The sequence below is a fragment of the Lissotriton vulgaris genome, chromosome 5 (genome assembly GCF_964263255.1).
Source record: "Lissotriton vulgaris chromosome 5, aLisVul1.2, whole genome shotgun sequence".
NCBI lineage: Eukaryota > Metazoa > Chordata > Amphibia > Caudata > Salamandridae > Lissotriton > Lissotriton vulgaris.
In genome coordinates this window covers 601,641,083-601,656,415 of record NC_141693.1, presented here as the reverse complement: position 1 = coordinate 601,656,415, position 15,333 = coordinate 601,641,083, and the positions used below count along the sequence as shown (strand labels likewise).

The window sequence follows — 15,333 nt, the reverse complement described above, 5'->3', positions numbered from 1 at the left end:
CCCCAAAGGGAGGCAGAAGCTGCTAGACCACCAGGGACTTAAAAGGTTATGGTGCAAAATGTTTTGAGGAGTGGCCGCTTGGGCAAGGGTCGCTCCCTTTTTGGGGGTGAATATTATGGCTGTTTATGCCCCCATAAGTCTTGGATTTTCAAGCCCATGTGCCCTCAGGGAAAGTTTTTGTGTGTGTTTTTTTTCCCCAAAACCTTTGACAAGTTCATAACAGTCAGTATACAGTTTGCATCAGAGCAGATCAACATACACAGTGGATTCAAAGTCCAATATCATGTATAAAAAAATACATTCCCCAAATGCAAAAGACAAATTCTGCATGATACTGTTGTGATAGCATAAATGAACAGGATTTCCCCTCCCAAAATGAAGCGAGACCACCACTCCAGTGGCAAGTGCAGCGAGCAGGGGAGGTAGAGGGATAGAGGAAGGTAGTTACTGACCAGCACCAGCGGCCACCGCGGGTGGGGAGCACGGGAGAGGCAGCACGGCTTGAGGGAAGTCGGGAATGGAGATATGTTACTAAAGGCCCCCCATATGTCTATTGGACGAGACCTCGCCGGAAGTAAGTCCCAGAATTCCGATAGCAATGTCTGGCATCTCGCAGCATCCTCAAGCCAATGAGCGAACTTAGGCGCCGGTCTGCAGCCCCACCAAATGGCCACCCTACGCCTAGCCAACACAAGCAGCATTGCGATCAAGCGGCGCGAAACATCCGGGCAGAACTTTACAAAGCCCAGCAGACATAGCGGATGATTGGGTTACACCGTCGCGGGGGTAATCTCAGAGAAAGCGGCGCATACTGCCTTCCAAAACTCCGACATCTTGGGGCATAGCCATGCTAAATGAGCAAAATCCGCAGCAGGGGCAGCACGGCACATGCAACCATCGCTGGGTATAAGTCCTAGTTTATGAAGCTGGACAGGAGTGCGGTATAGCCTGTGCAAAAAATGAATAAGACAAAGCCGGTAGTTGGGTGACAGTTTCTTCGTCTGATTGCAGCAGTAGAGCCAGTCGGCCTGGGCGATGTCCATGCCCAGGTCCGAGCCCCCGGTCAGTGGAGATGGAAGTAGACGACAACATGAGGGCGTATAATTTAGTGACTATTTTGTGTGGGGTCAGGGATGTGTATATGAAATCGAGGGCAGGCATCGTAGGTGGAGGCTGGGGGAACATAGGATGTAATTCTCGGCATTTCGCTCGTAACTGATAGAACCAGAGTGTGTCCAGCGGACCAGAGAAGGCAGGTAGAGAACAGAATGTGTTGTCTGGGTATAAGTCTGCCAAAGTCGACAGGCCCAGACGTGATGCATGTTTGGACATGACGGAAGGCTGGAGAGGGGGAAAAGCAGGATGACCCAAAATCGGCATAGCATTTGCGAGAGATTGGAGACTCGGCGCAGACCGGACCAGGCCCACCGTAACATCTCGATAGTGTCCACCTCCGCTCGTGGGCGGCACTTCGGGGCAAATAGGGCCGTAGTCAGAGGCCAGGGGGATGCAATATCAGTCTCCACCACCACGTGTACGGAAAGTTTGTGTGTTAAATGTAGTTTGGCTGATTGTCAGTCAGTTTTGCCATTATTTGTGATCATAACTTTTTTTTCTCCTTTTCATTTTAGTGCAAAGCTTCCGTTTTACTTTGGTGTACCTTATGCTTGCGGTTTCTGCACTGGTAGAGTTGGTTTGCTTAGTTGCAAGTGTTTGGTAAGGAAACTTTTTTATATTGTTTACTACAAATGTGTATCAATGACCTGGAAATGTTGTAATAATAGCAGCCCATTTAGATACTGTTTTAACGTGTGTGAAATTTTCCTTGTATTTGTGCACAATGTGTACTGTGTTGCTTTGTGCGTAATTTTCTTTCTTTTCAGTGGGATATTGGTGCTTGCTGTGTCTGTGAAGAGCAGGTGCTGGTGAGTCTAGCTGCCTCTGGCAAGTGAGTGGTATTGTTTTACAGTATATAGGTCTGTGTGTGCTTTGTGTTGATTGACTTTACCTTGCAACTGCTAGATGCCTGGATTTTTTTATTTTGTTTTATAAATCCATACTTTATTCCTTTTTTTTTTTAACACAGTGTTGGGTACTGTTGGCTTATTCGTCAAGTTACTTGTATAACTAACGATTATGGATAGCCGCAGGACGACCGCTCAGCAGGTTGTTGGGATGCTTTTCGAGTCTTCTTGTGACCGTGATTTTGATACTGACTCCGCATCTGAAGCAGAGGAGGAAGGCCAGGACTCTGGCAGTGAATTTTCTGTCAGAGAGGAATCATCTGATGATGAAGCTACTCTCAGTGCGGATTAAGCTCTCTCAGTGCGGATGAAGTGCCTGTTTTAGAGGAGAACACTGATGCGCCGACAGTGCAGCAAGAGGCATCTGGATTGCAGCCTGGGACTGCAAGGCTTCGCATTGGAAGTGCTGGACTGGACTCTGGGTTCACCCAAGCATGGTGCGGCCGATGCTGCCTGTCTTTAGTTGTGCTGCAGGGTGTAGATTGAATTGTGAAATTATTTTGCCTATAAATTTCTTTCAGTTGTTTATGGACAATGTATTTATGGCTGAGATTGTTAAGTGGGTTTAACTTTTTTGATGGGCCTGATTAGGAAGCCATCGCATTCTTCATACTGGTCTACTAATCCCATTGATGGCAACATCTATTCTTTCTGCAACCATGAGTCGTAATCAGTATATGCTGCTTCTTCGAATGTTGCATTTTGTTGATAATGCTTTTGCGTTGCCCCGAGATCACACGGATTGTGACCGTCTTTTTGAGGCTCGGACTGTCCTTGATCACCTATTTGATAGATTTTCAGAGATCCATGTTCCTGGTAAAGAAATAGCTGTGGATGAGTCTTTGGTCCTGTTCAAGGACCAAATGGTTGTTAGTCAGTACATTCCTAGCAAGAGGGCATGTTTTGTAATTATAGGTATATGCTGTCTGAGAGTAGTACTGCATGCGTCTATAATTTCAGGGACTACACTGGTAGGGATTACAGTATTGACCCCCTTCGAACCCCCCCTCCCCCACTCCCCCTCCCCTAGTTGTCTGTCCACTTTCGGAGTTACAGAGAAAGTTATGTGGGAACTGGGCAGAGGACTTTTTAACAAAGGTCACCATTTATGGTGACCTTTGGGAGAGGAGTTGGCCTAACGGCTAGGGCGCTCGACCTCGGGGATCTGGGTTTGAGTCTCGGTAACGATGCCAAAACCTCCTGTGATTCTGGGCAAATCACTTAATCTCTCTGTGCCTAAAATGAACGTGTGTCCTCATGTAACATAACTGGTGCTATGTAAAGCGCTCTGATACCCGATTCAGTTTGGGTCTAGTTTGCGCTATATAAAACTCTGCTTAAAAAAAAATATGTAGATAACTTTTACAATGGTGTGCCATTGTTCAAAGTGCACACTATTGCTTGTGGCACAATCCGCTCTACCCGTAAAGGTTACCCAAAAAAGCTTGTTTGTAAAAAACTTGTGAAGGGACAGGACAGTGTCTTGCGTAGTGAAAAGCTTCTAGCTACGAAATTTTCTGAATGGAGAGTTACCTATATGCTGGCTACCATCGATGATGAAAGTACTTCACCTGTGACTGTTTGGGGTCAGGTTGTTGAAGTGTGCATACCTGTGTGCATTTTAGACTACAATAAGCACATGAATGGTGTAGATCGAGTAAATCAGAGGTTGGAACCTTACACTGCTGTTTGTAAGGCGTACATTTCGTATAAGAGGTTGGCTATCCATTTAGAAAGCTACAATGACTTTGTTGTATTTAAGGATTGCTCTCCAGAGTTAAAGATGACATTTGTTCAGTTTCAGAAGTCTTCAATAGGCAGCCTTGTTTTTGTGGAAAAGGCAGGAGTTCCTAGAGAGGCAGTTGTGGAGAATGTAGCTAGATTGAAAGATCGCAACTTTCCTGATCACCTTCCTACCACGGCCCGAAAAAGACTTTCACGCCCCAAAAAAATGCAGTCTGTGCCCGAAGAGGTGTGCAGAAGAAGAGTCGTATGTACTGCCCCTATTGTCCTTCTAAACCTGGGTTGTGTGTGCCCACATGTTTTAAATTGTAGCACACACAACGTAGTTTTTGGTTGCAACCATGAAACATAAAAGTTAACTGACTGGTCTGTATTGTTTTATAATTTTTTGTTCAGATTTCTTGGTTGGCATAAGTGTGATGTATTTAGTTAGAGCTGTTGTGCTTGAAGTTTTAGTTTTGTATCTATTGCCAATTGGTTTGTGTTTTTTTTGCATAAAATATGTGATGGTGGTATGTGTGGACTCGTGCTTGGCTGGTGATGTGTGTGGACTGGCATTTGGTTTTTGGTGTGCGTGGACTGGCGCCAGTCCACACACTCCCATTAGCCGGTGTGGTTGCTGTGTCGGGCATGTGGGCATATGAAAGTGATGGGCCCTTGAATGACACCACCTGTTGATGCGAGTGTTGTATTGTGCTGGGCCCGCAGCTAGCAGTGTGAATGGTCTTGTATGCGTGACGTATGAAAGGTGTGTGAATGGCCTGTGAAGAGGTTAGTGCCTTGCCGTGGCTTTATAGATCACGAGCTGTGAGTCACTGGTTCAGGGTTTTAACCTTTTAACTATGGACTGCGCATTTCCTTTTTGGGTACTCTCTTGTTAACACAATTTTAGATACTGAACCATCACTCGCCCTCATGCCAAATCCAAAAAGTATGTGTGTGTACTTAATAAATAGTAGGTTGTGAAGTAATATTTGCATTTTCTAGCTTTCTCTGCCAGGGTGTACATTGTCTCTAGGGAACAGACATACTACAGAAACTGAACGATGACTTGGAGTATATTTATAAACAACATCAAGTAGGCCATTACCGTATGGGGTGGAGATTTTAACTTACGTTTATGCAATGCACAGTCAAGTAAGGTATGTGGTATGATAAATGTAGAAGACGCTGACCAAACCCATTTTAATCATAATGCTCTTGGGGATAAGATCAACAAATTATTATTCAAATTTGACTTGACCACATCTTGTTATCGAATAGGTGTGCTGACTAGGCATATAACTTTATTACTCACTCAATTTCACTAAGTGGTCATTACCCTTTAAGCATTGAAAAATTGTCAAATCTATTTTTTGAGCAGCAGCACAAAAGTAATATCATTAAAGCATTTTTGTCAACTGCACAGGAGAATCTGTCTGTTTTAAGTAAAAAAGCCAGACAGACGAAAAAGGGCTGGTTTGATACTACATGTACTAGGGCCCATAAACGGTTAAAAGAGGCTTTTCATAAATCCCCCAGATGTAACCATGAGGTCCAGACCTGTAGAATTGATTATAAGAAGGCACTGAAGTTGAGAAAGTCCCAAATAAGGGAAACGGTTGAGGAATCTTTATGTGAAGCATCTGCCAATAAGGATAACAGAAGATTCTGGAGAATAGTTAGCTCAGCAACACTGATAGCAGAGGAGGCTCCCAGGACAGAGATGGTAATTATAGAAGAAGATTGGATAGAGCATTTTACCACCATTTATTCTCTAGCCAAAGCGGCACCTGCTTTAGAGCATGGACATAATCGCATAGCAATATTAGACTACCTCTATGATCTTCTTCAGTATGGAATAAGTTAATGATGCTAAATTGTCTAGTAAAGGCGGTAAAGCCCCAGGTCCAGACACACTCCCAGGTGATTTGTTTAAAGCAAATATTGCTCTATGGGGGCCTCTATTGACCTTAGTTCTCAGGACATGCTGTACAGCTGGGTTCTTGCCAACGTGGATCGAATCAATTATCGTCCCTATTTATAAAAGAGGGATATCGATCAAACCTGGCCCGCTATAGACCAATCTCTCAACTCGATTCCCTGGTGAAAACTGCAGGATGTATCATCTTGAATAGATTACAAGACTAGGCAGATACACACAGCATCCTTTCAGATTTACAATAAGGATTCTGTCCCGGAGTTGGAACAGTAGAACAGAGACTCAACTTAAGCATGCTACTTGAGAAGTACGTTAATATCAAAGAGGGGAATATGTATTTCGCTTTTGTTGATCTCTCCTCAGCTTTTCACTGCGTCATACATGCCAAACTGTGGTCAATTATGAAAGAGCTGGGGGTAGAAACATCAATCATTAGCTTTTTGAGGGGCCTGAATTCGGGATGTAATGCAAGGGTCAGATATAGTATTAGAGGGGAATGCACTGAAGCATTCAGGGTGGAGAGGGGTAGTGAGACAGGCTGTGTACTGGCCCCCTTTCTGTTCTCGCTATATGTAAATAGTGTGGGTGTAATGCTTGCTGCATCGTCTAAAGATCTACTGCAAGTAGGGACTCGCCCTGTACCAGCACTTCTCTACGCCGCTGTCGCCGTCCTCATGGCACGCGCTCCACTTGCTCTTCAGTCCTTGCTGACAAATGTTTCTGAATACATGCAGAATCTCGGGCTTTTAGTAAACCAATCATTTCCTTTGTCATGAAATGTGGGTAGAAAACCGCTAATTGCCGAGAGCTAAAACTACATGGTAAAACTATAAGCTTTGCTAATACTTTCTCTTATTTGGGGATTTTATTTGATAAAGAATGTCTATGGAATGAGGCAATTTCCAATAGGAAGGTACAATTCAGTAAAGCCACTTTGGCACTCAGAGGGTTTGCCAGACGACTGGGCTTTAATCCACCAGAGCTGATGATGTCAACGTATAATGCTAAATGCCTCAGTGTTGCACTTTATAGAGCGGGTGTGTGGGGACACACGAAATCTGCTGGTATTCAACTGGTTGAGATCAAGTTTTTGAAGGTATCTTATTACCACCCCCAAAAGTGCCTTGGTGCACGTATTTCATGCCTAACTCAGAAACCAGTTTATCACAGACATGATCATGCTACAGCCCATTCTACTCTGGTATAAAGTATGGACTTCTGCACATATCAATTTAAACCGTGCCATAATTAAGGACTGTCTTAAATCTAGCCTATACCAGAGTATTCCATGGCTTGTCTATATTCATCGGTTTTGTAATATTCTGTTCCCCCCGACGGATTTTTTTGAGAAGCCCGAAACATTAGAACTTATTAGTAGGGACTTTCTAAAAACGAAACCATGACACATCTGGAGAACATCAAACTTACATTCGAATTCTGTAACCGCAGTGTTCTGAAAAATAAAATGATTTTAACAACTTTTGACATGCAACCCCATCTTGAAACAGTTTTTAAAGGAGGACATAGGTTTGTTCTGACTCATCTAAGACTAGGCACCTTTCACCTGCTGGTCAGTTTTCCAAACATGAAATACTGGTCCATAATTTTAACCAGTTGCCCTGCCGTAATGTGATGGCCCAGAATACTATGCAAGTGTTTTTTTCTGTACATTTTATAACCATCATAGGAAGTGCTACATTATACTGATCCTTGCCTTCTCTGGAGATCTGCTGTAGTATGGCATCTTTCCTGTGGGCGGTCTTCAATGTTAGAAAGAAAACCCTTTTAACTCTCCCACAGTAAAGAGATTAAAGTGCAATCTTTTTGGTGTTTCGCCAGGTGGCGATATGTGTTCTACGTATACATCATCTACTGTATTTTTATGTACCTATAACTGATTAGATTAGAGTATTCTTGCTAGGGCACGTGGGAAGTACTTGGCAGACCCAATAAGAGGTTTTTGTCCTCCTTCTCAAGCCTAGTTTTGCTGAATTATGTTCAACTCCGTCATTGAAACTTTGTGTTAACGCAGGAAAAACAATACACCCAGTTACGAATGCCCTTTTTAAGTGCTGCACACCGACTCTTTTTATTATTATACTGTGGAATTGTTATTTGATTGTAAACCCCCTTTTTATTATTGCGTTTTTAAGGTATAATTATGCATATGTTTTGAGACGGTCAGATGAATTGTATCTTTATAATGTTTTATATTTGTATTGTTTTTATATCTGTATTGTTTTAAATATTGCTTTTATGGACCGCTAATTGCCTCCAAATAATATTATTAAACAAAACGACAGTGCATTTCCTGTTTGTGATATCTCTTGTTAATAAACTTTTAGATACTGAACCATCACTCACCCCTGTATCCAATCCAACCAGTATGTATGTGTGTACTTGATGAATAGTTGGTTGTGAAGTAATATTTGCATTGGCTGGGTTTTTTCTGCCAGGGTGTACATTGTGTCTAGAGAAAATCTACCCATTCTCAATATTTTCATAAAGTAGAAACACAGGGGAGTACAGGGTGGTGTCCCTTTTGTGGATTCCACCAAAGTTTCTTGCCCAAAATGCCCTGCAAACTTCTACATTTGACTAGAGTCACATATTTTCCTTGCATTGCTGTGCCATATTCTTCCAGAACAAAAAAAAAATCCCCAAATTTCCTACCGCCCATCATTCGCCCAGGTCTCCCGATAAAAATGGCACCTCGCTTGTGTGGGTGTGCCAAGTGCCCGCCACCGGGAAGGGCCCAAAACTTATTGTGGAGGCATCAAAAATGAGAAATCACAAAAAGACCTGGTTTTGCAAGAGGGGTCACTTTTATTTTTGGCCCCTGGCTCGGCAGCTATAAAAGGAAACCTACCAAACCAAGACATTTCTGAAAAGTAGACACCCGGGAGAGTCCAAGGATGTGTTACTTGCATTGATTTCCCAAAGTTTTCCTACCCAGCGAAACTCAAATTTGGCAAAAAAGAAAATCATGTTCTCACATTTGTGTGTGGGAGAGTTGTGCAATCATCAGGCCAGCACAAATTTCCTACCACCCAGCATTCCCCCAAGTCTCCTGTTAAAAATGGTATCTCACTTATGTGGGTAGGCCTAGTGCCCGTGATAGGAAATGGCCCAAATCGTATTGTGGAGGCATCAAAAATGATCAATCACAAAACGCACTGTTTTTGCAAAGAGGTCACCTGCGTTTTTGGCCCTGGGCTCGGCGCCCATAAAGGGAAACCTACCAAACCCAGACATTTCCGAAAACTAGACACCCTGGGGAGTCCAAGGATGTGTGGTTCGCGGGGATCCCCCATCAGAAAGTGGATTGTAGGTAATGCACACAGGGATGGGTGCAATGTCACGTTTCTCTGAACCAAAACACACAGCCTGCAATGGCAGTGTGTTGGTGTTAACCTACAGGGCCTCTAAGGGGAGCGCAATAGGTGCTGCAGCCCTTGGAGGCCTTCCCTGGTCATAGTGCCCGTGATACCAATGGTATCTTTTACATGAGGATTACCTGTGGCCAGAGAAGTGCCATTTGTGGGTAACAAATGGTACAGTTTTGGGAAAGAACACAGGCCCTGGGAACCCGATTGGCAGAGACCTAGGGCACATCATGTCAGGCTGCATCAGATGTCAGGCACAAAGTGGGTGGCAACCATGCAAAAAAGGGGCACTTTCCTACAATGGGGGAAGAAGATCAAATATTTTCTCATTGTAACAAGTGCTATAAGTCTATACTAGGGAAAAAACCTGGAAAACAATTGTCAAAAATAGCAGAAACCAGTGAATCACAACAAAAACCAAAGTCTTCTAAAAAAGCGACGACAACCCAACCCAAAGCCCATCCACTTAGAAGATCGATGGCTACCCCTCATCCACCTCTAACAACTGATCAGAAAACAGAGGATCTTCAATGTGTTATCTGTGGTTTAGCTAGAACATGGGCCAAAGCGATTGACGAAAGAACGAGGTACAGAGTATATGAGTCTCGAAGGGAAAACATGTTTATCTGCAGCTCTTTTCTTCCAAGATGAAGTTTTCAGCTGAGCATCTGGTATAAACAGTGAGGTGACTGTATTTGCAGTGGATTTGTATGCATGTATACATTCAAAAATATGAATGTACAATGAGTTCCTAACAGCGACATAACCGTCAGTCTTCAGTTTTGTTTGCACTCTTTGATAAAGCAAACAAAGCTTTAAAGCCACTGTTAGTGATGGCTACGGGTTCCCACTCCACGATATCACAGAAATCATGGTCAACACTGATGAAACTGTATTGATCCATAATAATGAAATTTTTGGGGTGAGAATGTACAATGAAAGAATTTGTTTTCGTCCAACCATTTCATGGTAGCGAAAAGATCTCCCCACTTGATGCGGTTGAATGCCTTTTCAGCGTCTAAAGAGAGGCCCACTGCATCAGTCGGAAAGGTCCTTAGCGAACCAGGGGAAGATAATCTTGGCACAGTGGCGCCCTGCGCAGGGTGAATCAGGGAAGGGATAACCTTACCCAGACATGCCGTCAGTCTGCTAGAGAGGATTTTGATGTTGCTATTCAAGATAGATAGGGGTCTGTAGCTACTGCACAATAAGGGGTCCGTCCCGGGTTTGTAACAGTGCGATCACTGCCTTATTAGAGAGGGGTCCCAGAGAGGCTGTCCGTTCCCCTTCCTGGAAGGCGGCGTTTAAGGAATGGATCACCACCTCCCCCAGCCACCGGTATAATTCCATAGGGAAGCCATTCTCCCCCAGGGACTTGTGATAGTGCTAGCCATCTCAAAATTGCATTATCTCCTCTTTGCTGATCTCCCCCATTAAAAGCTCCCTGACTTTGGCTGATAGGAGCAGGAGGTCGACCATCTCCAGAACAGCGACTACATGGTCAGCCCTTTTTTTTCTTTTTTTTTTTTAAATGAAATGGTTTTTGTTCGCTTCCTTATAGAGAAGTCACAGAATGGGTTATAAGGTGTCACAAGGTTGATAAGGGTATGATCATGAAAGGTACTAATCGATCCTTACAATGTCTCCGTTTAAAAATGTGTAATACGGGCATATAAGTAATGTAGACCTTTTTATATATTTACTTTTTCAGATATTCCCAGGTTCTAGAGAACACTTATCTTTTCTGGCGGGTCCTGAAGAAGGTGGTGTCCATTGTTGTGCAAATCCCACCGAAACGCGTTGACCAAGTACCCTTTTTTCTAGCAACTAAAGTGGTTATATACTTGAGTAACAGAGATAACATCTAATAAGACGTGTTTATAAAACCCAGATATGTGAAGTTGTGAATGTGTAAGAGTGAGAGTGGTATGTGTGGTATTGTTCTCTACCTGGTGTTATATGTATAGGAGTTCCGGAATAATGAATTGTGAATTCTGAGTAATTTTTGATACTTTTGATGTATAAATCTTTTTTTTTTTAAATCATGAAAAAAGGAAACTACCAAATGAAGAAGTAATTTAAAGAATAAAAAAATAAAATAAATGTGTTGTATTGCAATGATTATGCCTGTATAATCGGAGTACTTACCCTGAAAAATTAATAGGTCATGAGGGAGCTTTTTCCATTGTATTTGTACATGGTCAGCCCTAGCCAGAAACTCTTTGGTGTACAATGTTTTATAGAATGACACAAACTCATTGACGATGACCTGTGGGTGGGCGAGGACCTCCCCGTTCGCTGAATGTATGCCAGGAATGGCCATAGCAGCCTCTAGTCTCAGTTGGGCCGCTAGAAAGTTACCCACGTTCTCCCCCTGCTCATAGTGCCTCCTTTTCAGGCGTTGGAAGGCGTATTCCGCTAGGGATGTAAAGATACCATTAAGGTCCATGCAGGCCTGTTCTAGGTGTCAGCGGTGGGACACAGTGGGGTGGGCGGAGTAGAGGCAGGTAAGGGAGGCTTCCTCACTTTCCAGTTCAGTCCGGCGATGGGATGTCTTTCAGTTGGACATGAGTCCACCCAGTTTGGAAGCTTTTGCTACCGACCAATACACCCTATGGGAGTCTACAGAGCCTTTGTTGTCCAAAAAAAACATAAGACGGCCTGGTACCAGTTCTTTTTTTCTAAAGAAAGTAAAACAGTATCAGAACTGCAGTTCAAGCCCTCGTACACTCACGTCTGAATGAATATAAGGCCCTACTCCATAGTCAACCAAACTCCATATTGGGCCCTCTTAACCCCTTCGAAGCTAATGACGAGCTGGGCTCGTCATGGCGCTTACCTGCCGTGCGCGGATGACAAGGCCAGCTCGTCATGAATTATGGTGATTATGATTTTCTAGCGCAGGACGGGAAAACGCCTAGCAGCCATGAGGTTAAGGCCATCCTGCGCACACAACATGGCTCATCCAGGGCCTGAAGGTATATGATCACATCACCGCCATTCTAATGGAACTCTATTGGCTGCCCCTGCCTGCCCACACCATCTTCAAACCAGTAACATTGTTTACAAAGCTATCACGACCAGCACCCTGCTTATCTTGCAGACAAGTTCATCATGTCTGGAGGATTGCAGCACACCTACAGACTGGACACAATCAAATTGCAGACTACGAAGTGCACCAGGACTGCCTCAACCCTGCTCCAATTTAATAAAGAGTTACGACTCACCTCGGTAAAGAACACTACGTCACTATGTTTTAACCATCCTCAGCCTAGCCCGAGCTCCTCTCACTCTCTGACATTATGCCCATCTTTGACCATGATCATTGCTCCGCTGCCTTTTGGCTAGGTTAGCGGTATTGAAGTACCATATACATACAACTGTTCCTTCTATGAGCAAGAGACTCATTAAAGTGGCAGCATTAGATAAATCATTCAAAGCCTATGCTACACAAGAGATTTCAAGGCGCACAAACCATTCTAAAATATTTTGGCCTTCCACATATATGTATGTGCACAATTCATTTTGGTCCTTTGTAGATCCACCTGTGGCGTTGGAGGTGGAATTACATTTCACAGATCAGACTGCTTGTGATGCTATCCGGAGCTTTTCCTTTTCTAAGGGATATCCTCTCTCCTTCCAAATCTGTTCCTAGCAAGCTAATCTGAATTTCTTTCTCAAGCCGCTCTTTAGGATTAACCCACCCGAGGGAATAACTCCAAAAGTTGGTGACAGTAGTAACCTTACATACAATGTGTGAGGAACTGTCTCAGAAAAATAGTGGACAGCAAATTTGGGGGCACAATGTGCAATTACCATTTGTGACACACACACACACACACAATCATGTACGTCACTGATTTGGGCAGCAATAACTACTTGTAATTCAGTTCCAATATGCCCCAAGGGGAGAACGTGTACTTCACAAAAATACGTTACGTTAAACATAGGTGTGTCTGAGCTAAACTTGTACTAGGGGGTCGATGAGCACTGGCTACCCAAATTCTTGGGGGTCGATGAGCACTGGCTACCCAAATTCTTAACACTGTATGCTCCCCAGAGTCCATTACAACCACACATATTTTCCAACTGTTTGCTAAAAAATAAACAAGGACCACCTTATGCTTGCTCCTAGGGGCCCTATTTGACCTTTACAAACCTAGATTAAACAGAGCTAAGGACAGTGCCTCATGGTGTACTCCCACCAACCTTGTATCCGACATAGTAATGTGCCGGTAATCCTATGCTCAAACTGAACGCATTCTTCTGTTCAAGAGAGTCGAAACCGGGACTTGCACATCCCACCACAGCCATCAAGTGTCACTGTGTCAGAACTCGTTTGAAGGGGGCACAGGGCACACAGGGGCTATTCAGCCTCCACTGTGGCAGTTGGGGTATTGTACCACTGATGTCCTGCGATCTGTCCTATTATGGCTCTGCAAACTGGGCAAAAGACAAACCTTTCCACACTTGACTCTGCGTCGAATGTAAAAAGGATTTCTTTGACGCAGGCACTGGGGGAGTCGAGTCCTTGTTATGGTCTTTGTTTTGTAAAGGGCACAGTGGGGTCAATCTTGGGAAGACATTACGCTGCTGCTCTAGCGATAGGTTATATAACTACTTTCAAAAGGGGTATACAGAGTTTCGCTTACAAAATTAATAAAAAGTCTTCTGTTTATTATATAGGAAACTGTGGTTCTTGACGACACGCTTGATTTAACAGGACCAAAACAATGCTCTTAAGTGCGGAAGTGAATATTAAAATAGTTTGACTGCTCCACAGTTTGACAACCAGCTACTGGATAACATCCTTGCTATGGAGAGTGTAGGCTAGGAGTTACTCTCCTTAAGAAGGGCACACTCACCTGCATCTCTTTGCTGAAAAGAGGGCTCCCATCTTCTTGCTCTGCCATGGTCTCTCTACTTCAATCTCCGCGAGGGCACCCGGATACTGGGCGGAGGGCTGCACTGACCGCAAACTCGTGCAGTACTGTCTGCCGTGCTGTCTCCCGAAGCTCGCGCTGTGTCCTCTCTTGCTGGCGATGCGCTTCAGCAAGCTGTCCTCGCTCAGCTTGGGATCCAACTGCCAGAAAAACCTCCCTGACCTCCTCAGCCGGTTGCGCGGAGCCAGATTTCACTTCAAGCTGTGCGCCTCACTTCAACCCTGCTGGGCAGATCTAACAATCGATGCCGGAAGCGACTCCGGACTCCCCTTATCTCAGAGACTCAGCTGGCCTCCTCCTCCCCCCTCCCCTTCGGCACACAGCGCCTCCCTGGATACCAGCGCCAACGAGTGACGAGGAGGCAAGAGGAGCACCCAGGCATTTCGAAATCGCCGTGGCGCGACACCTGGTGGGAAAGGCTCGGAACTGAGTTGTTGACCAACTCGCTGAGAAAGGAGAGGCCTGACTGAGTACGGTGAGCAGTACAGCGCAGCGAAGCGCATGTTAACAACGCTTGCCATGTACCACGCGCATCTGTTGACTCTTTGCTCCAGTGATGGAGGCGAAATTTGCAGTTTATGAAGGTAATCCCATTTAAGTGAGCGGAGAATTAACAATTTTATAGTGATATAAATTTGATGAAAGAGTGACCCCGTTGAAGTCTTCTTGGGAGTGATTTCAAAATTTGCAAACATTCGTGACAAGAATTTTCAATTCTATTAAGGACTAGGAGGCGAGGATTATGCTTAGTCTCATTTCTTTACTGACACATAGCAGCCAATCACAATACAGTAAAGAAAAAACAGAAACAGGGCAACCATAGAGTACACCCATAGTATATAAACAGTCTCAGAGGTAACCACTTCCTCTTTCTTTGTCCAAAATCCAGTAAGAAGAATCAAGTAAACATCAGAACCAAGGAAGACATCAATCGAAAGGACCAAAATCTGAACGTGTAGGCGGAGGAACTTCCAAGAGCCACAGGAACAGAAGCAGGCCAACGAGGAGCAGAAACTCGCAGCAGAACGACCATAAGGGCTGAGCCGGAGGAACCTCACTTGGGATCAGAACCTGAAACAAGATACAGAGCCGTAATACACATCCTGTGTAATCATGAGCAAATAAGGGTGGGTAAAGAAAATATCAAAGCATTTATTACATTTCATTTAGGAAAAAATCCATGAAGCAATGCATAGTAACAACATAATAGATACATGCATATATAACGGGTGGGATAATCCTCGCCTCCTAGTCCTTAATAGAATTGAAAATTCTTGTCACGAATGTTTGCAAATTTTGAATTCTATGTCAGGACA

At 44.0% G+C, this 15,333-nt stretch overlaps 1 protein-coding gene across 4 annotated transcripts in view; it reads right to left on the bottom strand.

The window, feature by feature from the left end:
• The window catches only part of SGPL1 (sphingosine-1-phosphate lyase 1), a 490,430-nt gene extending 476,074 nt beyond the window's left edge, over positions 1–14,356 (bottom strand). For all 4 annotated transcript variants that reach the window (XR_015295917.1, XR_015295918.1, XR_015295919.1 and 1 more), the window contains exon 1: positions 13,940–14,356. Coding sequence is in view for 1 of the 4 variants with exons in the window: in XM_086922046.1 (XP_086778172.1) it covers positions 13,940–13,987 (48 nt within the window). In the remaining 3 variants the exon portion in view is untranslated. The remainder of the gene's footprint in view (positions 1–13,939) is intronic.
• Between the last annotated feature and the right edge of the window lie 977 nt (positions 14,357–15,333).